Here is a 22,384-nt window from a genome sequence, read left to right as displayed (position 1 = left end):
TTTTAGAAGTTGTGTCCCTTTGCTCAATCATATTTTTGTTTCCATCCAAATATCAGTGCTTTAAATGTTCTGAACGTGGGTCGTTTCTGACATGATGTTAAACCAGTTTAGGACCACTGCTGTAAATACTGATGCTAACTCTGAGTTAGTACGTTGTTATGTGGCGCGCCCTGCAGATTAGAAGTGAACGGTGAAGCCAATGAGAGTAAAGGGGATTTCCCCACCCTTCCTCTACGCCACAGCGAGGCTGCCTCCTCCACCGGCATTCCCAGTATGCACCGCGGACAGCAGCAGAAAATAGTCCGTTAACGAAAGGCTGAGAAAAGGGAACCAGAAAGGGGTAGCTAACAAGCTAAATCCACGAGTTCAAGTGCATTTAACGTTACCAGAACTGCTAACATGGCTGACAACGAGAAACTGGACAACCGGCTGAAGAATTTCAAGAATAAGGGCCGAGATTTGGAGGTAAAAGTTGTTCGGATCGGTGTCGAGAATCTCCTCTTTTCCTCGGCGCCGCCGCTCTGTTCGCGGCCAGCATCGCCTTCTGGCTTCCTTGTGACGTCGTTTCTAATTTCCACCATCGGGAACTTTGTACCCATAGCCCCAGCCAAGGCCTTCAAATACTATCGGGTTTTTATTGCTGGTCTTGACTTGGCTATTTCCCGTTGGGGTTCACTTGTTTCGTTGCACCATGAGACCGCGTTGGTTATGAAACATGTCAGAAATGCTAGTCAGAGTTCATCGCCTCCGCTGGATGTGCTCTGCTAGCTCACTGCTAGCCAGGCCCACGGGGGGCATGCTAGTGTAACTGAAGCTTATCATTCACAAGATCGACTTAAGTCGACGCGTTACCTAGTCTGTACGTCAAATATATGTCTAAATGTAAATAAAAATGTCATAGAGGCTGTCGAATGGTGATTTTTGCTCCAGTGGTTGGCAATTTCAGCGTCAGTTAGCGTTATTTTGATACTGCAGTGAGCTAACCTGCGTGCTAGCTTGCCTGCTAGCCACCGTTAAGCTCGGTGTTACTGGTGGCTGCAGTTCCACCCATCCCCCGTCTTTATCACCAAAAACAATGGCGGAAACGAGTTAGCCTCTGAGCTGGACAGTCACCTGGGTCATCCACACCTTGCTGCAGATAACACGGTTTATTTTGTGGTATAACTAGCGTTACACATGCTTTGAGAGCAAGGTGAAAACGACCATCAAGCCTGTTAACACGATCACATGACGGATAGATCAAAGCTCCACGTTAGCTAGCTCACGGTGAATCCATAAGTTCACAGTTGATTTACAGTCTATCAGCTTGCCTCTGGTTCATTACCGTAAAAAAGGGGATGGGGTTGTTTTCAAGCGGGTTGCCTTAACATATGTGTGTGAGCAGAACAGACTCATACATCCTGTTTGACGAGTAGTCTCTGTTGAAAGCTAGCTTGGCCGGCAGACATCAGCTGCCTCGCCTGGTAACATGCTCATATCTTCATGTAATGTTCAAGTATCATCACCTAGGTGGAGGTCTGTCAGTGATTTACGCAATGATCACACACATCAACTTTACGCGGCTAAAACAACACGCGTCTACTTACATGGCCTAAAATGGTCCTCATAGAAGGCCTCTTTTACTTTCAAATTAAATGTGCAAAAACTCATACGACATAGCTCCCACAAATGTCTACCCTCATAAAGAACCCATTGTTAGTTTTTCATTTTAACAGCCTCATATTGTCGTAACCTGTTTTTTAGCATTGTATCACTGCAGTATGATGCAATGTGTTTCTAGTCTCCGATTCATAAGAGTCAAAATGTTCAGTACCACATATTTAATGGTCTTTTGTGAAGCCAGAAGAGAAAGCCCAGCCTAAATTGCAGATAATGTTGGCATACTATCTTTGCAGTTTATAGAATATTCTGGAGTATTTTCACAATTTTTGGTGTTCAAACCCCAAAATATCCAATAATGGATTCTTGAGATTCATGTTTTTGGCCATGGTATTGAAACAGGTATCAAGATTGTTTGATTTTTTACTGGAATTGTATCAAATTTTAATAATCTGGCGTAGATATACCTAGCACAAACTGACAAACGTGTAATAGCTACAAATTCCTACTACGTTTAAGAATTGTATATATAAATTGTTGTAACAGTTTAAATGTGTTGTTGAATACTCTTCATTTGAAGAGAGATGGATTGTGAAAACTTAAAAGTATAAATAGTTGATAAATCAAGTAAGTGAAAATAAAGGCTTTTTAAATAGTCTTAAATAAAAGACTATAAGGTCTTAGCTGTGCAAAACTTGTAAATGGGTACCTCTAAATTGTGGTATGACTGCTTTTAAGCTTAAGTAGAAAAATTATACCTTTCATTCCTGTTGCTTTAAGGTTTTAAACCAGTGTATTTTTTTCTCCTGGTCTAATTTCAAAATGCTGCAAGAAAGTTTTTTCTTTTATTTCTCAACAAACGAGCAGGCAATCATTCCTTATTATAACAGCCACAATATTTGTTAGATTTAACAAAGGCTGAACAGTTTTGAAAATATTCAATTGCAATTATTTTTATTCGTTCAACATTGAATTTGAATTGTTGCGTTGAAGAGAATGATGATTTTGTCTTTCTGATTCTTATTAAGACAGATATGCAAAAACAAGGAACCTACAAATTTTTGCAAAACTATTCTAGAAAAATTGACACTTGAATGTTTGCATGATGTGTAAAGCTGAACATCTCTCAAATCATGTATAAATTGGTGTTGAAACACTTCATATGTTAAAGTAATATCGCACCTTTTGTGATTTGAAAATTGTTGTACGAGGTATTTAATCGAAATGTTGATTAATTGCTGGTCATAATGAAAGTAAAGGCTTTTTAAAGGTATTGGGAGTTTATTTAAGAATATGAAGCCCTAGCTCTGTAAAACTACGTCTTGGTTGCTGTATAACTATTTTTAGGCCACATAAGTGGAAAAATCAGACCCTTCATTTCCTGCTTTTTATGGTATTAAACCAGTTTTTTTTTTCTCTCTAAGTCCAATCTCAGAATGCTGCAAGAAAGCTTACTACGAGAAATACTACCAACATTTTCTTGTCTACATGGTCAAATTTTTATTTTGCAATCAGCACAAAATACACAGGTAACTGCTGCTAATGTAACAGGTTAGGAATTGAAGATGCAGTCAGGTCTGAAAATACATGGAGAGTCATGAAAAGGGTATTTAAAGGATTACATTTACTGTCAGATTTCCTGTATAAACTCTGCGAGATACTTGTGGTTATAGTTTCCTCTAAATGGATCCTACTTTCATCATCAAGGTATCAAGAGGTATAAAAGTTGAGAAAGCTTCATCTTTTCAGTATAGATTTTCTACCGAAACCTGCCATGAACCAAATAAAGACAACCGTGCTGATGTTGTAATGCATTGCACATGGCCTGTGTGCAGAAGTTATCTTGCAATTCTGGTGAATTAAAACAAAAATTTACTCATTACAGGGGGCTTAGGACTTGTATATTTTATCTAAACGGATATCACTGTCATGTTTCCACCAGAATTGTATTGCAGTTTAAAAATCTAGTACCTTGACGGCTCAGATTTATCGCAACACAGATACCAGCACTAAAGTAAAGTAGCACACAGACTAGTCTTAAAACAAGCTTTCCATCAGCAGCTTTGTAAAACACTAAAACTGAAATGCATGAAAGTAATACCTACTGAAAGACTGGAAAAATGTGTAATTCATTATCATAACAGCTGTATAGTTTTCTCGCTAAGATCAAGCTGGCTCTACCTCAGTTCCACAGTTTGGGCTCAATCAAGTTCATCTGTCTTATCAAAGGAGTAACCTTTCTTGATAAGGTGAATACAATAGCTTTGCTGTGATATAAGCTGAGTCACATCATGTTATACACTAACTATATGCCCGCTGTGACTGGGTGCTGTTTGGGTGCTGTCATTTGCTTTTAGCAGCCGGTCGACTTCATGTCAGAGATATGAATGATGCTGTGGATCAGCTCTGGCTGTACAAACTGGATCATGACTCAGACTGTGCCCAAATTTAATGTCTTAGCTGGTGTCGCTGTCTTCATAACACATATTTAGGATTGAAGTTCCTTGTTACATAACACTAATGAATTGTCTCTTCCACAGTCTATGAGAAGACAGAGGACCGAGGTAGTGGTGGAACTCAGAAAGGTAAATAAATCTGTCCCATGTGCTATCGACTACAAGCATCCAATAATGTAGATGTTAAGTATTTCTCCATTTAATTCTAGTTCTCAATCTGCAGTTTATCTTTGAAAAAAGTGATGAAAGTTGCAGTTTTCCTGTTTTCTTTGTAAATTTATGTCTAAATGTACGTGAAATTACATATATGTTAACTCCAACACAGAACAAAAGAGACGAGCACCTTCTGAAGAGGAGAAACGTTCCCCATGAGGACATCTGTGAGGACTCGGATGTCGACGGGGATTTCAGATCAGTATGGCTAATTTTTTCACTCAAAAAGATGAAAGCTTTGCAGAAAATGTTGTCGTTCCTTTATGGATACATTATTGGTTCGCAATGTCGGAAGAAAAACTCTGATCAAGAAGCCCACCGTTACTGAAGTGCTCGTCATGTGTGACATTAAAATGGCCACTCAGCAGTTCGGAAATTTAATCACTGTAACAGCCGATTGCTATTGAGAGGGCTGACTCAAAACGGACTGCTTAGCAGTACATCAACAATGACATGCTGCTCTGACTCACTGGAAGACATTAGGGAGGGTTTTGTGCAAAACTGAGCTTGCGGATATACTTTAGGTACTAAGACTAAGAATCAGTGGGGCTGTTTTTCTTGGTCTAAAATAACTTGTTGATTTGTTGCTTGGGGATGTTTCTTTCATCAGTTTGTTTCCTGTTGTGTGGCTATTTTTTGCCTCCTGAGCTTATTAGATTTTGTGTGGCATCTTTTGATATCAGATGTTTACAAAATTCCTTTTTCTTTCAGCTTTCTTTATATTTTTTTCTTCCTATGTGGTTGTCTGAATTCTTATCACCATTATTAATTTCCCTTGTACTGACAAGGCCACGGTTGCCTTCTAAATCTTCCCCTGCAGCGGAGGAATGTAAATACATAAATCTAAATCTCCTGCAAGTACTTTCCTATTTTTATGCAGGGTTGTATTTGAATGTTTCTCTTTATTTTCTTGTTTGAATTTTACTATCACTTATCAGAGGATGCAGATGAAGGGCTCAGCTTTTTGGAATCAGGCTTAGAGTAGTTATGAGTGCTAGATATGAAGTGATACAGTCCGTAACAGAACTGTCCTACATTGGGCGTTGAACTCCTCGCAGAGGGCGTCAGGTGAGGTTGCCAGTTGGCAAATGATCCTGTTGAGTGCTGGCCTGCACGTCCAGCCCTGCTGACTCTCTGTTACGCCAACTTGGTTCAAGTGAGAATGCCAGTTACCACATTGTTCTGATGGCAGCGATCGGCCTCACTTCTCTGTGTTAGCCCTGCTTTGGTGACTTTCCTTCCTTCCTTTTTAACGTCACACTGAAGAGTAATTTAGGGCCGCTAACAGATGTCTGCTAAACCTCATTTGGTCCTGCCAGGATATGAACCCCACAGGGAGCTCAAATTACTTTTGGCTTTTTCTTTTACCAAACTGCCAGTTTATAATTTAACCTGTTAATGATCATTTATAACTGTTGTCATTGCATACTGTATCTGTTGCATGTGTATGACTTCCCACTGCTCTGTTTTACAGCAAAACACCTCTCTTGAAGCAATAGTACAAGTAAGTATATGTTTATTTCTCTTAGTTGTCATTTCCATATATGTTTAAGTTGTAGCCACTGCATCTGTTGGTATTGTTTGCTTGCATCTGTGTTTGAATTTTAAGGTTCCAATAGTACATTTCTTGTTTAAATGTTGGGTAAAAATCAACATATTTGTTTTTGTTTTTTTGTTTTTTTTTGTCATAGAATGCTACCAGTGATAACCAGGGTGTCCAACTGAGCGCTGTTCAAGCTGCAAGGTAGGAACTTTAACCTTTTTATTCATCTCTGAACATCACTTCACCTCAAAGACAGCAGTAGAACAAAGATGGACACTTCTTTGTTGTCTGTCAAATTGTAACATATCACATTGTGGCCTATTTCATGGGTGTTCACAGGTTTTTAGTGTCTTTCCCATCTGGTTTAGTGAATCAGACTCTGGTGCAGACCACACAGCTAGATCTAGACCAGTGGTTACCAGCCTTTTTCTACTACTGAGCCACTTTGAGGTTAACAACAAAGAAAGATCTACTTAGACAGATTTACAAAGAAAAAATACTTTCTAATTGATGTAACTTGCCTTTAATACTTAATAAATACAGTTTTCAGTCTTTCAAAGTGAGGAGAAGGTAAGGACTGAAATGTCACAGTATTTTATTTTAATCCTATTCTGTTAAAGGTTTACTTTTCTGTGGTTGTAAAAAATTAAGAATTTTTGCAAGTAAGGACTTCATCTTAAGCTTTCTGAAAATATGAAAGCTGGCATTTAACAACTTTTCAGCCCCATGCAGTGTTTTTTAACTTCACAGGGGGATTTTTTAGCCTTTATTTGATGGATTGTAAAGTCGGTCAGGTTGGAAACAGGTATGAGAGAGCGAGGGCGGACATGCTGTGACAAAGCCACATGCTAGACTTTAACCTGGGCTGCCTTGTAGTGTTTTTCCAAAAGGGGGTCCTGCTCCCCTTGGGGGTCAATAGAGTATGCTGGAGAGAGAGAGGAAGTATACAGAAATAAAAATCGACTAATAGCACTTTATGTGTCATTAAACTCCTTTATAAATATATGTAGTTTTTATGTAATTAACCACTGAAAAATTTCATACGCATATTTTTCTAAACTAATGTTACTGTTGAAGGCAAAGAGACATTTTGTGTAATGAATTATTTATGAGAGAAGAAGTGATTATTATCAGGACATAAGACTATCTACAAAAAACCTGAATGACACGGCAAAATAAGATTATAAACTGTTAACTGAAGGATGGTCATTTAGAGGAAACTAGCTAAATTTTGTCATATTTTATTGTAATGTAAAATAAATTTTACTACATTTTGCAATGGAAAGGTTTAACCAGATGATAATAATGATGATGGTGGTCCTTTTCATAGTAATGTTGAGAGGCGTCTGGCTGCAGACCTCTATGATGCAATGTTTTTTGCTCATCTGTTGGAGACGTCTACAGAGGGATGACCTTGACCATGGGGCAGGAAGTAATGCTAATCCTTGTTGGGTTTCCCCTTAGTTTGTGGTGTTACTTTTTTATTTATTTATTTTTTTTTCTTTACCCCTTACCCTAACCATTAGGGTTAAGGTGCCTAACCCTTAACCCTCTTTGGATATTCATAAGTTTTTAGTGTGTTGAATTTAAATTCCCCCTCAGTAATTTTTTTTTTTTTTTTTTTTCATGAAATACAGCTGTTGTGGAAAAATAGCCTCTCACCGTAATCTCTGACAGTGATTGGAAACTACATTATTCAGTACATCATTCTGGTTCCAGCTTGGGTCATGTTAGTTACTTCCTGCCTCACAGTTGTGGTCGCCCTGTTATAGAGGTCTGCAGCCGGATCCTCTTGGCAAAGTGAAATAACATACAACACAAAAGACATGAAAATGTACATTTTCTTTTTAAACCAAACACTATTATAAATGTTGTATTCAAATCTAAGACACATTTTCTATGCAGTGACTATCCTACAGCAAACTCAGAATTTGGATTAATGCACGTCTAGTGTTAATGGTCTTCTCTGTAATTCACAAAGATCTACCTGTAGATCATGATATAAAGGTTAGTGACCCCTAATCTAGACTATGTGAAAAATGTGGGCAGATACTGATGGTGTTACATTAGATATGAAAGCAAAGGGATCTAACACAATTTAAAAAAAAATCCTTCTTCAATCGCACAAGATTTTCAGTAAAGCTTTTTTTTAAGGTATAGATGGTAATTTATTTCAAAAAACCTTACCAGATAAATTTCTCTTGAGATGCTTTCTGCAATCAGTAAATGCAATGCTTTGACAAAACCCCAAAAAAGGGATAAAATCAAACATCTGTGGTTCTCCGAGGCCTGTAGGAAACTGATGAAATCATTAGTGTCATATCAGCATGTGGGTGTCAGATATTGCTTTGCATCACATGCTCACACTGCATCCATGAAGCATTTACTTCCCTGTGAAATACAGTTTCCCCTTTTAAAAGTGTGAAAGGTAGCCTTTTATTTTGATAATGGAGAAACCGATGGGCGCTTTGTATTAGCAAGCCTATGTTGGCGGTGACCTGAATTCAAGAAAAGTCAGAGCACAACATTTGAATCCTGGATATGGATATTATTAAATGACAACTGTCTGCCCTTTGAAAAAAAAGCTTTGTGAGGGAGAAAAGTGAAAGAAGATCAAGAAAATCTTCTTGCATGACACTACCAGCGTCTTATAAATCCTTCACTCCTTGTTCTACATTCATGACAATGCAAGCATCAGATAGGATGATAGAAACAAGGTGTGGCGCTGTGTTGCACTGCTTGACACTGTATCCCTTGCAGGCTCTAAGGGCACTCGAATCAAGCTGATTTCAATGGTTTAATTAATTCTTAGAAACATCCATGTTGAGTTAAGGTAACATGTCTTTCTGAATGCAAAATAAAGCTACTTAACATGATGTGACACAAGCTACAAAAATGTCATGAGGTGAAATGTTAGGCCAGCATAACAAGATTAGTCAGGCTTTCTGCCTGTCTCTCTCAAATCTACCTTGCTTCTGAGTACTGTGCACAGTACAAGGACGGTTCAAAAAGCTAAAGCTAGCATGCTAGTGGCATGCGAATGGTAAGGACAAATAGTTTTACACAGCAAGTATGGCAACAATGCAGTGCTGCTTCCACAAAAATTTCCCTGTGGACTCATCCTGCACTGTGATGAAGGCAGCCGCTACATGTTCATGTGTTCTGGAAGAAGGCTCAAGAACCAAAAACCATCAGTTAATTTGATAATGACAATGTTATTTTTAATCTAAATGAATTGAAATTGAGAAAACACCGTCTGACGTGTGAGGTCTTCGCTATTGCCTGAGCCACAGAACACTTACTTTCACTTATTTTCCCTGTGAGCAACTCAACTGATGCATTTTCATGCTGATCATTTGTATGCATTTTTTAGATTTAATGCAGATTCACATGTAGTTCACCTGGTGTTTGTATATAGTCTAGTCAAGAGTTCTGACTTGATCTCATCTTGAAAATTATGGCATTAGTTGTTGATCAGGGGCTGTGCAGCCCAGACAGCGGTGATTTACAGCAAGCCAGTCCGTCAGCCTGATTAATGGATGCTGTAAATGCAAGTGCAGTCTTTTTTAATGTTGTGCTATTTGCATCATAGGCTAGATGAATCACTAGAACCTTTCTATTATTTGTATCTGTTTGCCTGCTATGTTTGCTCCTCAAGTGTAGCCTGAAGCTCTATCTTGACACTGCAGATGCCCTTCTCTGTGACATTCTCTGGGATTGTGATTGACTTGCAGTGTGTAGACTGTTCACATTCTTCAGCTGTTTCTCTTCTTGTGTAAATACTTCATCTGGTTTGCATGTGTATGCAAAGCTATGTGCAGATGAATTTGAGTTAAGATCTTGTGTTTTCTTTCTTTTACAGGAAGTTGTTGTCCAGTGACCGTAACCCTCCCATAGATGACCTGATAAAGTCTGGGATTCTTCCCATCCTGGTCCTCTGCCTGGAGAGAGAGGACAAGTAAGCTTTTTGAGATTCTGTTGGTCTGCATGTCACAGTTAGTCATGCTTTTCCATGTTTAATAATTATAGCATTAGTTGGCCCTTTTTCCTGATGACGTTACGTTTATGTACACTTGAAAGTAATGCAAATGATCCATCAGGTTGTAGCTCTTTTGAACGTGCTGCAGCTATGTAAATGTGCTCCAGTTTTCACCCCCTAGGAATAGAGAAAAAATCTAAATGACTCATCAGCATACCTTTAAAGAGCATCCAAATCATTTTTTTCATTAATCTCTCTCCTCCCTACAGCCCGTCCCTGCAGTTTGAGGCAGCCTGGGCTTTAACCAACATAGCGTCTGGTACCTCAGAGCAGACCCAAGCCGTGGTCCAGTCCAGTAAGTGCCACAACACATCACTCATTTCCTATTTTCTGTTTATTGATTTTTTATTCCCAAGTCATGTGATGGTTTATCTTTGCAATCTTGTATGTAATTGCCAAGTTAATCCAGCTGGGATTGTTGCAACGTCATCATGCGTTTATCAGTTTGAATTTAGTATTACAAAACTATCAGCACCAAGAATGTCAATAGAAAAGGTTCTTGGCTGAGGACGTCACGTAACATAAGGGAGCTTCTTTTGGGGGGCAAGTAATGATTTCAACATAGAGAAACACTACCAAAAGGCCATGTTTTGGCCTGTTTGTGCCAAGTGCTGTTTAACCACTTTGTGTCTCAAAAGTAGTGTAATATTCAAGCAAAAGTTAAAAAAGAAATGAAAAAAACTTGCAGTGAAACAGCAGCATACAGGAGTTTGAAAAAGAAAAAAAGAAAAAAAAAAGCCTCTACCTAAAGCCTGGATAAGCGGTGTCCCTGCTTGTGTATTGTCCATTTTCTCAAAGCGTTCTGGTTTGGTTCAGTTCAGCTATTCAATCATTTGGTCAAGGTTGGCTTTTTAATAAATTATTAAAAATTACAATGGAAGGAGGGAAGTAGACTGGCACTCAAATGAAAGCTTGCTACCGTGGTTCACACTTATGAGCTGTTTTGTAGAACAGGCTCGCTTGTGAATGGCACATCATCACTCGGTCACTTGCCCAGGAGGTTTATTTGGTTGATAGTATATCACCATCTCAATTAAAAGCGTGCTTGTGACAACAAAGGAATTTTTAATATATGAGAAGGGCTCAAGTAGCCTCTTAGCGCAGTACAAGACCCCTCAAGGCTCTCTTCATCTGGACAGATGATGCTTGTAGGCCTGCAGGACTGTGTCAGGGCTTAAAGTCTTCTGGCACTGTGCCAGATTTCCGGCGTGCGGCGTTTGGCTGCGGAATAAAAATGTGTTACATTAAAAATAAATATATAAATAAAACAACGTCTTGATATCATCACCATCACTCTCCAGTTTATGAGTTCATTTGCCAATGATATGAGAGGAGCACAGCTCTCCTGCTCTCAAACTAGCATTATTAGCCAATCAGAAGTAGAATGGGGCGGGTCATGGAAAAATGTGTGTCAACTGAGTCCTATGCTGCATAGATGCACGAGTAGAGAGACATCACGTCAAAGGAGAGTAGGATGGAGAGTAAATTCATGAATCCTGGGGAAGATGCTCTCTTAGTTGATAAAGAATTAAAAAATAAATGGCGCTGGCGTGGATAGGAGAGATAGGAAAAGACAGTAAGCCTTTTGGTAGCTGGTGTAAGAAGTTAAGAGAAACAGGTGCTTGCTTCTGCACTTTGTGCTTGAGGAAGCTAGTATATTCAACTAGGGGGGTAAAAGTCCTACCAAGTCATGAGTCAGACCCCGCTCATAGAGCAGATGTCCGCTCTCCCACACACAACGCGGTTACCGGGGGCAGCAACCACAGCTGATGTACCGGCATCAATAACTGACCGTGTGTGTGTGTGTGTCGAAAATAGGCGTGTGCACGTTCATCGCAGAGCACAATCTGTCTTTCAAGCTCGCCAAGCCCCTGGTAGTTTTTATGCAAAAATTTATGCAAAAAAACGAAACAAAACAAAAATAGCTGAAGACAAAATTGCTCTGACAAAACTGTCATTATCTGATACCCTTATAATATGTCACCCTCTGATTGTAGGTCATCTTGTAACCTGCCATGGACTTAAAACACAGATTAAGGATGAACACAGACGCATACTTCAGTCTCCAGAACACATTAAAGTTTAAGTAAATAGGATGAAAACAAAAAAGACTTCAGCTGTTAGTTGGTCCTGCCTAACGTTAAAAAAAAGAATGATAAAAGGATTACAGCAGCAAATATCAGCATGAATGGAGCTCATTTGCTCCTCTGTCTGATCTATCTCAAGGTCTAATTTCCAAATCATACTGCTCTAATCACCTTCAGGCACCAACACTTCATGAAGTTCATCATCTATGAAGATCATTCATTTCCATATAATGTTTTTTTTTTTTTTTGCTTTAACCCCTGCATATATGTCAAAATAGTCTTAATAAATTGAAACATTGAGACATGAAACTTTTTGTAGCCACTTTCCCAATATCTAAAATTGTAACAGGCACCTCCCCCCCCACAAAAAAAAAAAAGTTTCAGAGACAGGATTTTTTCTCACTTTAAGCACTGCTGTGTAAATTGTGATATTGGTCGCCTCCAGGGCAAGTAAATCGGTTAAATTGGAAAAAAGTACTTTTTTGTAATGTGTAGGGACCACTCTAATGTATGTTGAAAGTGTCTGATGATATTTGCAGCATATAGGTCCATTTAGAGCTTTAAAATGCTAACTCTCCTCCATTCCAATTCATTCCTGATGGTTGTCCCCCAGTTCCTGACTCCCAGCATACATTCAGGATGACCTGATTGCAGACTACCTTCACTACCTGTTGTGCACCTGCTCAAAAATGTAACTGTGCACCAAAACAATAGACGACATGCCCTGTGATTGGTCTGCTGGTTAGCATTGATGACTGCAAGTCTTTGGGTAATAGGTCCAGGCATATTGTGTGCACACTTGTGAGATGAATAGCTGTAGATGGTGATAAAACTAGTTGAATCAACTTGCCTACATCTCAGACATTTTCTCATCCATGCCACTCTTAGAGGCCAGCTAGTGCAAAATATCTGTCTCTGCTGATTCAGCTGCTCCTCCAATGGTTCCCTTTTATAGTCTTTGAAATAACTGCAGTATAAAACAGCTGCTCAGTATAAGAATATCAGCTCAAACTCAACCATGAAACTTGGTTTCCTTTGCCATGGCTTCCTGCACACAGACAAACAGGAAATGTGGTGACAGGACTTGGAGCTAACATAGAAATTGCACTTCTGAGAAGCATTTTGGAGGACTTTTTCGAAATGATGCAGACACCAATGTGCAAATATGTAGCTCATTGTAGAGGAGGCAACTATGGCGTAGCCACTATCAGCTCAATATAGAAACATAATAAATGGCTGTAAAGTTTGGCCATGATCAAGTATGGCATGATTGGCCATAAAATTGTGCACTTAAAAGGTTAAGTCTCATTAAGCATATGGCTCTAATACCCTCTCCTAGAGTTGGTAATAAACTTTCTAAGAAACATGCTATTAATTCAGATTTAAAGCAACTGTTCAGATCTTGCAATGCCATGCTTGATTGTATGATTGATTCTCTTCTTTTCCTCTATGTAGATGCTGTGCCGCTGTTCCTGAGGCTGCTTCAGTCTCCTCATCAGAACGTGTGTGAACAGGCTGTCTGGGCCCTTGGCAATATTATAGGTGAGTCACCTGTACCACCATAAAAGTGTCAGAGCCAAACACAGTCAATCCTGAGAAGCTTCACATTTGTGTGTTTGTGTTTCCAGGTGATGGCCCACAGTGCCGAGACTATGTGATCAGCCTGGGTGTGGTTAAACCCTTGCTCTCCTTCATCAGTCCCTCCATCCCCATCACCTTCCTCCGCAACGTCACTTGGGTCATGGTCAACTTGTGCCGCCACAAGGACCCACCGCCGCCTATGGAGACAATCCAGGAGGTGAGCATGTGTGTGGTGAAAGAAACCTAAGCATGTGTAAGAAGTACTTTTGTACTATGTGCAAGATTTTAGGAAACATATGCTTGTGGAATATTAATAGTTGGCATTTATGAGTGGGGAAGCCAGATTAAGCATGCAACACATTTTCAGAAGTGAGATTTTCTCACCCTCTGAAAACAAAAGATCAAATATGGTTTTTCATTCATGTCCAAAACTCGAAAAGTTACTCTTTAGTCTAAAATGCCACCATTGGCTCAGCTGATAGGAGAGGATGCCCCTGTCTTTCCTGTTTATGAAAAAGGGAGAAGTTTCATCCAATTTGAAAACATCAGTGTTATTTAATTTAACGGCTAACAGTTAATGCAAAAGGATTGTAACCTAAGAGCCACTACTAAAGATGTGTAAAAGGAAAAAATCTTATGCTTGGAAATTATTCTAGGAGGCAAGATGTGATTCAAAAAGAACAAGGAAATGCCAGGTGAAGCATTTGAGTCTTATAGTGTTATAAAGAAGTTGAGTGAGCATACAGGTGAAGAAAAAAACTTAGTGAAGCTGTGTTCAATTGGAATTTAAGATTTAAAAAGGTGTCACTTTTAACACCTATTTTAAAAGTTGACTGCAGCTTATATACAGAGGCTTCCAGTATAACGTGTTAAGACGTTCAGAGCAGCCACTGTCATACACGCAACAAGACTTCACGCTATAGAAAATTCATCCTCATTTGTTTTGTATTGCAAGCAGCTGCTTTGGTTTCAATTCTCAGACATGTTGGAATACATTCCAACATAAATGATCCAGATGTGGGTTGGTGCCACTTTTAACTGCCTTCCCCTTGTTAGGTCATATCCTTGCATTTACTGAAAATGAGGCGTGTTTCCTTAAATAAATTAATATTGTGGAGTGTTTGTTTGGCTGAGAACACTCAATAAGTGACAGGCAGAGGTGGGCAGAGCAGCTTGTGGGCTTTGAGTCTGTCTCACAACAATCACTGAAGGCTGAGCGCTCAACTACCATATTATAGCTAGTAGCTGTGCAAACTCCATACTACAAAAAATAGACAGTCAAATCTCAGATGGATTATTGAGACTGCCATTTTAGGGTGTGATATTTATACCTCTGATGTTTCTCCTTCAAAATGAATGTCACAGAGAGAGGTTTAAAGAGGGGACGTAGTGATTTACCCTTTGTGCCAGCCTTGGTGGTGGTAACAGAGGCAGGTGGAGGCCAGTGGAGGAGTGTTGCATGTCTGGCTGGGTGTGTATGTGGAGCTCCTGCTGTGACGTGCTCTCTCACTCTTACACAATGCTGTAATATGAATTAACAGATGGGGACACCAATATTACGCCACAGTGGAAATGGCAGAGCTCAGAAGTAGTGATATTGCTGAAAAGGAACAGATTCAAGCTTTACTTGTATTTTTTGATGGCTACTTGAGGGCAAACAATGTGTTGCTTTTTAAGAATCATTTAGGTGGAGCTTGGTTGCATGGGCATAAGGGCAATTAAAGTGTCAGTTAGCCTTCATGTATGAAGCAGGTGTCCTACTGATGTTTTAAATCAATGATTAAAGCGGTTTCTTTTTATTTCTTTTCAGATCTTGCCAGCTCTCTGTGTCCTGATCCACCACACTGATGTCAGCGTGAGTATTCTGATCTGTCCACTAGGGCTGTAGTCAACCAAAGAAATACTTGGTAGACCAAAATCGCACCCAGGTACCAATTAATCGATTGGTCGTTAATGTAAAAAAATTTCATTCATTAAAAAAAATAACCTCATTGGAGACTATTTCAATCCATCCAGGCTCCTCACTGCACCTGCTTGGTACTCTAAATGATCCTAAAATGAACGTAACAAGCCTTTGGAAGCATTAATATATCTTTTCGGCTCATCACGTCTTACTATATAATATAATTAATAGAGAGATGATCAGCACGCACCTGCCTTTGATCTCCGTGATCCCGGTGCGGTAACTCTTCAAACTCATACAGCCTACAAAATAACCTCAGATCATCGTTTTTCATTAATTTATAACTGTCACTAATAACAGGATCACTTGATCCAGCCTGCGCCATGTCATTTACGAGCACAAAGCTCCAGGTTCGGGGGGGTTCGCCGACCAGGGTGATCTTGGTCGAACTAAAGCATTTCTATCAATTAATCGACCAATCAAATTGAAGCTGTCAGCCCTACTGTCCACTTTTAAGCAGGCTGTGGTGCCTTGGTCTTTAGCAGTGTAAAAATCCTTTTGATTTTTTTAAATTTAAAAGTTTTTCCTGAAAGTAGAAGGTATTCATTGGTGCTGTTCCTCCTTTTTTACTTCCAGATCTTGGTTGACACAGTGTGGGCTCTGTCCTATCTCACGGATGCTGGGAATGAGCAGATCCAGATGGTCATTGACTCTGGTATTGTCCCTCACTTGGTACCTCTGCTCAGTCACCAGGAGGTCAAAGTCCAGGTATGAAAAGAAGAGGCCATATTGCTTTGAATAAGTGTAAAAAACTGCTGTGATTATCCTTTAAAAAACTTCAATCATTACAATTTTACACTCCATATGCAGACTGCTGCCCTGAGGGCTGTTGGAAACATTGTGACCGGCACAGATGAACAGACCCAGGTGGTGCTCAACTGTGACGCCCTCAGCCACTTCCCTGCACTCCTCACGCACCCGAAGGAAAAAATCAACAAGGTAAAACACGTCTCTCTTCCTACACATGTACATGCTTCCCCTGTCAATGTAACATGTTCTCTGGAAGTGATGAAATCAGAGACTCTGTGCTGGTGTGAATGATGTGTGAGAGGAATAGAAGGGTCAGACAGGTACAGTAGCTGCTCACTACACGGAGAGTCCTGAAGATGAAGAAGATGAAGAGGATCCTAGCTGTAGAGGGGGAGTTTTAGGCAAATTCGTGGGTGGGTGGGGGAGGAGGGTTGTTTGTGTGGATGTGGTCGTGTGTTTGGCATCATGGGTTTGTGGCCACAGGGTGCTGAAGAGCTCGAGTCTCTGCTGATATCGGAGTGCATCTGAGACCGGTCACTAAAAAAGAGGCTTATTTGTGACCTGGTTGATGATTAGAGCCTCAAAACCACCCTCGCCCTGCCCTCAGCACTCTGTCTCGACCAGAGGTCAACCTCACAGGTTTGACCTCTGGATTCTGATCCAGTTCAGACACCAGAACTCACTGCTGATTTTTTAGCCCTCAAGAAAAGTGATGACACAGGGCGCCAGCAGCCTTGCGGATATGTCCATGTGCCCCTTGCACTGAGAAGGTTATCCTCAGAGAGGGCAGCCTGAGTTTAATTCTGACTTGTGGCCTTCCTGCAGCTCCATGCTCTCTCTCACCTCATTGTCCAAAGTTTTTCAGTATTTTGATTCCTAAAGATTCAAAATGACACAATCTCTGTTAATTTAATGATTAATCGCATTGAAAAACCTCCAAATCATTTGAATAGTTACAGATCTTCAGTCATATTTTAGAGCCCTTAATTTTAAGACAATTTTCATGCATTTTTGTTGTCTAAGAAATGGAATTAACTCAATAGTGGGTTCCTGAAACTTTTGGTTTTATTGCCATGGTATCAGAACTGCTAACTATAGGATTTTATTTTTACTAGGCTCATAACTAAATTTAAAATTTTAGTATCTTGACTACTGTAATGTGAAATCTCTCTGTTTTCTGTTGTTAGGCTAAATCTAACACTAATTCTTGTATTTGTGCTTATTGTCCTGCAGGAGGCAGTGTGGTTCCTGTCCAACATCACAGCAGGTAACCAGCAGCAGGTGCAGGCTGTCATCGAGGCCAAGCTAGTCCCCATGATCATTCACCTGCTGGACAAGGTGAGTGAAACCTTTTCTCTAAAAAATGTTTGATATTCAGCTCAATCATATTTGATTTGGTGTTCAAGAAGCATCTGTGGAAAAAATGTTGCTAACCTTGGACTCCTGTTTTAAAGGGTGACTTTGGTACTCAGAAGGAAGCAGCCTGGGCCATCAGCAACCTGACAATAAGTGGAAGAAAGGATCAGGTATGAAAACAAGAATTTAGCTTTAAAGTTGGAAGACTTTTTCCAATTTAATGCGCAAGGAAATAAATCTACTGTAGGGCCCTATGATTTCAATGTTAACGAAATCGCGGAATTGGCTAATAAAAAGGGAATCTGCTTTTTAACGGAGAAATTGAATGAATTTGACTGAAATGCTGTGTTTTTTTAGAAAGAGGGACATATATCTGAGGAATATGTTCCGGGGGATCACTGAAGCACTGCAAAACTTGTGCTTTACTTCACAGTCACCCCACCCCCTCCTAAACAATCACAGCATGTCAAAGCAGCTGCATGAAACACCGGCAAACATAACGTAGCTCAACACGGGGCAGTACAGGGCAACATAATGTTGCACCTTCAAGAAAACTAATCCATGCTTCGAGGTATTTTACCTCACCACACCAGAGAGTCGTGGAGAGAGAGGTGTGTCTGTGCGCGAGACTCACAGCTGAAGTCACAACTTGAAGACATACTCACCCCTCGGAGGCTTCAAACTCAATCGGTCTTGAGATTTTACGAAGTCCCGCAGTCTAAATGATGTTACATTATCAATTAACTTAATAATTCCTCCTGTAGATTACTGTAGTTCCCTTTGGTCGCTTAACGAGCCAACACGTGTCTGAATTAACGTAGCGGTCTGATATGAGGCAGATGGGCAGACAGCGAAAATGGAGAGAGATGAGGAGAGAGCCGTTAATCAGGAGTAGAACACATGCAGCATCAAACTATAATGATAATGTAGGTAACAGGTTTACTTTAATTCATTTAACTTTAATGTTACTTTCTTATTAAGTCACTGTCACTCTGTTTGAGAGAACAGAAGGATTTCTTCATTTACATTATAAACATCAGTTACGATGTGATTATACACTTGGATGTGTCTTAAATTGTTGGAAATATCTGTTACACTGGTTATAATTATTTTATATCAGGTTATCCGAACAATGGCTCCTGGGCCAACTGTGGCCCTTTTTCCATAAATTTAAGTAATTTCTATTTAATCAGTGAACATTTTATTCCTTTACATAAACAGGACACTCTTTTTATGGTAAAATTTAGTGGAAAGGTTAAAAAACGGAATTCCCAAAAATTAAAATGGAAAACAGCGGAATTTGGAAAAAATTAAAATGGAATTTGGCAATAAATAGGCTTTCATAGGGCCCTACTACTGTTGTGAACGTATTCTTTATTTCTGAAATGTGATTTACATCATTGTCTACTTCCCTACAGGTGGCACACCTGATTGAGAAACAGGTGATCCCTCCATTCTGCAACCTGCTGACAGTTAAAGATGCTCAGGTTGTTCAGGTGGTTCTTGATGGCCTCAGCAATATCCTAAAGATGGCAGACGATGAGGCTGAAACAATTGCTAACCTTATTGAGGAATGTGGAGGTAAGCGTGAATTTTAGCATTAATTTTTCACAGGCTAATAGCCATTATCAAAAGGTGTTTGTGCTTGTTTTAATGAAGTTAATGTGTTTTTTCTTTGTTCCTCAGGTTTGGAAAAGGTGGAGCAGCTGCAGAATCATGAAAATGAAGATATCTACAAATTGGCATATGAAATTATTGATCAGTTCTTTTCATCTGATGATGTAAGTTTCCCCTTAACAGATTTTACCACCACAGATCAGAGAATCTGTCTTTTACCCTTGGTTTTGTTTGTCTTTACCTTTTCAGTTAGAGTTCCTACCGACCACCTAGGGGTCTTAAGTTTGACTTTTATAAGTCAAGGTCACAAAATTTACTAAAAAGTCTTGCTGTGACTTGTGAGAGGTTGTAAATTCTATGTGGCATTTTGACAGAGACTTGTTGAATACTTTATCATATTTACTGTCTTGTTGGCTTAAATTTGATTCTAAAATGTGAGCTACAATTCTGTCAATAGTGACTACACTTGTAGAGAAGTAAAATTACGATCAGTATCTTACACCATCAAAGAGGTGTTTGATTTTTTATTTTAGGCCAAGAGTATGCTTTTAAAGCAAAAAATAGCACTGTTGTATAAACTGGTCTATTTCCAGCCATACATTGCTTATCCACCTTTTTACTCCTCCAGATCGATGAAGACACCAGCCTGGTCCCAGAGGCCATCCAGGGCGGGACTTACGGCTTTAACTCTGCCAACGTGCCAGCTGAGGGATTCCAGTTCTAGACGGCATCTGGGGTATTCTGGAGTTTTGTTCACGATGCAGCACTCTGTTCAACATAAAAAAATTAGGAGAGAAAGAAGCGAGAGAGAGCGAGAGTGTGAGAAATTTGATCCATTGTGCTTGGCTCGTGGGATCCATGGCTGCATCTTATCTGAGAGAAAAATGTGTGGATTTTCATTTGGCATTCCAGGGGAAACCAGCCCAAATGAAGTTTGAGATGGCGAGTGGGTGCGAATGAGAATGAGTGGCTACATGTTGCAAAAAAGCAAAAACATCTACATCGAATGCGTTGAGAGACATGCTGACGTAACTTCTGTGTTATTGGAGCTGTCGCCTTCGGAAAACTACTTCAAACGACAACAAAAAACTCGATGTCTGCCCGGGGAGAACCAAGGACATCCAAACATAACAAATCAAGTGATGTTGAAATCTTACAATACAACAAAATGCAGCAATGAAAAAAACTATAATAATGAACTGAGATGAACCACAACCATCACAATTCTGCGGTCCTCCGACTACAGAGGGCGCCACCCTCAATGTGCCCCTCCCCTAATCGGCCACGCTATCAGACATGTGTGTGAATGGACCCATTGTGTATGAATGTCTGGACTCAGTGCTGAGGAGCCAGGTTCATCTCCTCCAACGAGACGTCCCCGACAGGGCACCATCCTCTCCCCCCTGGTGGGCGAGGCCAGGAGTCCGGCTGCGCGTGTCGCATATGTGCGAGAGAATGGACGGATGAGTTGAGTGTGCTTGGCTGCGTGCGTGACTGGGAGTATGCAAGGCTGGGTGAGAACGCATGCAAGAGATGGGGGAAAAAAATACAAATACAACATCTGGAGAGAAACAAAAATTGAGAAATGCAACACTTTGAGGTTAGCAAAGGTTTCAGGAAAGAAATTCTGCCTTTGAAAGAGAGGCTGATCCTCAAATCCCTGAAAGGAAGAACTTTGGATAAGAAAAAATCATCGTCATCACAAGGATTATTTTTTGTTTTGAATTATTGTTAAGTTAGTATTAATTGACACTGGACAATGCTATGGCAGGTATGGAGCAGCAGTGCATTGTATTAAGATGCATTTGGTGGCTTTTGGGCTTTTCTTTTTGCCTCCAGTGTGTTCCTTTTTATGATACCTTTTATTTTCAGCTTTTAGTTTCATCGCTTCTGTAAAGGTGAATGACGACGATCGTATTCCACCCTCATGCAGAACCCTAACCTACGCACCAGACATGGGCTTGATGCTGTGAAATATTGACATCATCACTATAATCAACCAAATGACCAGTTGTCCCCCTTGTGACACTTCATTATTTTTCCTTCAATTTACAGCAAAATCACTGCTTTGCAGTATTGTTGCCATAAGGGAGAAGAGAACAATGGCCATTTCACGTAGGATTGTGAATCATAACCTTTGCATGTACTAAACTATAGCACAGTTATTTTTAGGGTATTTTAGTTTCCTTAGGCTGTGGATACAGTGTAATTTTCATTTTAAGTAAAACTGTGCTTAAATGTTACATGTTTTCCCTTCCCTTACCCCCCACTAGTGTCCGACTTGCTAAATAATCTATGGTTTTGCACATGTACTGCAAAGTGAGGCCTGAAGTCTTTCTGAAGGGTCGTTGGTAGGTTTTATAGGTTTCGACCAGCCAACGACCTTTACAATATGCATCACTCAACCACAATCTTTATTGTCTTTCTAGAGTAATCCAATGATGCTTTTTAGTGATACTTGAGAAAATAATGACTTAATTTCAGGAGCAGCAGTAATAAATCTGCTAATGTATCTCAGCTAGACTAAGAGGGGAATTAACCTCCCTACCCTCATGGTCAGAGGGCGTCCCACTTGTCAGGCTGGAGTTGAAGTGGGTTCTCCTGAATAATAAATAAACCCATGAACAAGTTTGCTGTACCTTTAGTACCTTGCCGAGTCCTTAGCCCCACACTCCTCTTTCCTCTTATACCAGCTAGGTGTACAAACTGACCCTCGCTTACCCTTACCCATTTTTTGTGTTAACTTCAAACACTGTAGTAAATGATTACACATTGTGCTCATACACCTTCTGTTGAACATAGGGGTATTTTTTTGCAGCATTCCTTGTTAGCAAACATGTGGTTTCAAATCTAAAATTATGATGGAAAGAAAAAAGATGGTTTGCCCAAAAAAACTTTTTTTGGGGAGATAGGTTATTCAGGATAGGTTGTCTTCAAGAAAATAAATAGTGAAACCCAAACCGGGAGACTGTGTGTGTGTGTGGTCTGTTGTGAAGAAGTTGTGTGACTTATTTTTACGTTTTTTCTGGTTCTTGTTTACTCCTGAAGAAACAAAAAACACTCCTCCCCTCTCTAACGGTCCAGCTAGAATTCAAATTAAGAAAAAGCGAAGCTTGATTGGTCATGAAGACCGTTTCGACGCATGCGCATTGCGGAAAATAATATAAGATGCATTCAAAG

The 22,384-nt window shown here is 39.9% G+C and overlaps 1 protein-coding gene across 1 annotated transcript; it reads left to right on the top strand.

The window, feature by feature from the left end:
• The first annotated feature begins 249 nt into the window (after nucleotides 1-249).
• On the top strand, nucleotides 250-22,163 carry kpna4 (karyopherin alpha 4 (importin alpha 3)). Its single transcript, XM_041796066.1, has 17 exons — nucleotides 250-465; nucleotides 4,140-4,184; nucleotides 4,381-4,470; nucleotides 5,743-5,772; nucleotides 5,960-6,012; nucleotides 9,674-9,769; nucleotides 10,060-10,145; nucleotides 13,393-13,479; nucleotides 13,566-13,735; nucleotides 15,329-15,373; nucleotides 16,058-16,189; nucleotides 16,292-16,420; nucleotides 17,465-17,569; nucleotides 17,686-17,757; nucleotides 19,006-19,168; nucleotides 19,274-19,368; nucleotides 19,833-22,163. The coding sequence occupies exons 1-17, from the start codon at nucleotides 400-402 to the stop codon at nucleotides 19,926-19,928; spliced, it is 1,560 nt and encodes a 519-aa protein (XP_041652000.1). The 5' UTR covers nucleotides 250-399; the 3' UTR covers nucleotides 19,929-22,163.
• The last annotated feature ends 221 nt before the right edge of the window (nucleotides 22,164-22,384 follow it).

The sequence above is a fragment of the Cheilinus undulatus genome, linkage group 2 (genome assembly GCF_018320785.1).
Source record: "Cheilinus undulatus linkage group 2, ASM1832078v1, whole genome shotgun sequence".
Lineage (NCBI taxonomy): Eukaryota > Metazoa > Chordata > Actinopteri > Labriformes > Labridae > Cheilinus > Cheilinus undulatus.
The sequence above is the reverse complement of the archived record's forward strand: the minus strand, read 5'-3'. Positions and strand labels throughout refer to the sequence as shown.

Coding starts and splice junctions, on each gene's coding strand:
- kpna4 (XM_041796066.1), top strand. CDS start 400: ATGGCTGACAACGAGAAACTGGACAACCGGCTGAAGAATTTCAAGAAT. Junction 9,770..10,059: donor TGCCTGGAGAGAGAGGACAA/GTAAGCTTTTTG, acceptor TCCTCCCTACAG/CCCGTCCCTGCAGTTTGAGG. Junction 17,570..17,685: donor TCATTCACCTGCTGGACAAG/GTGAGTGAAACC, acceptor CCTGTTTTAAAG/GGTGACTTTGGTACTCAGAA.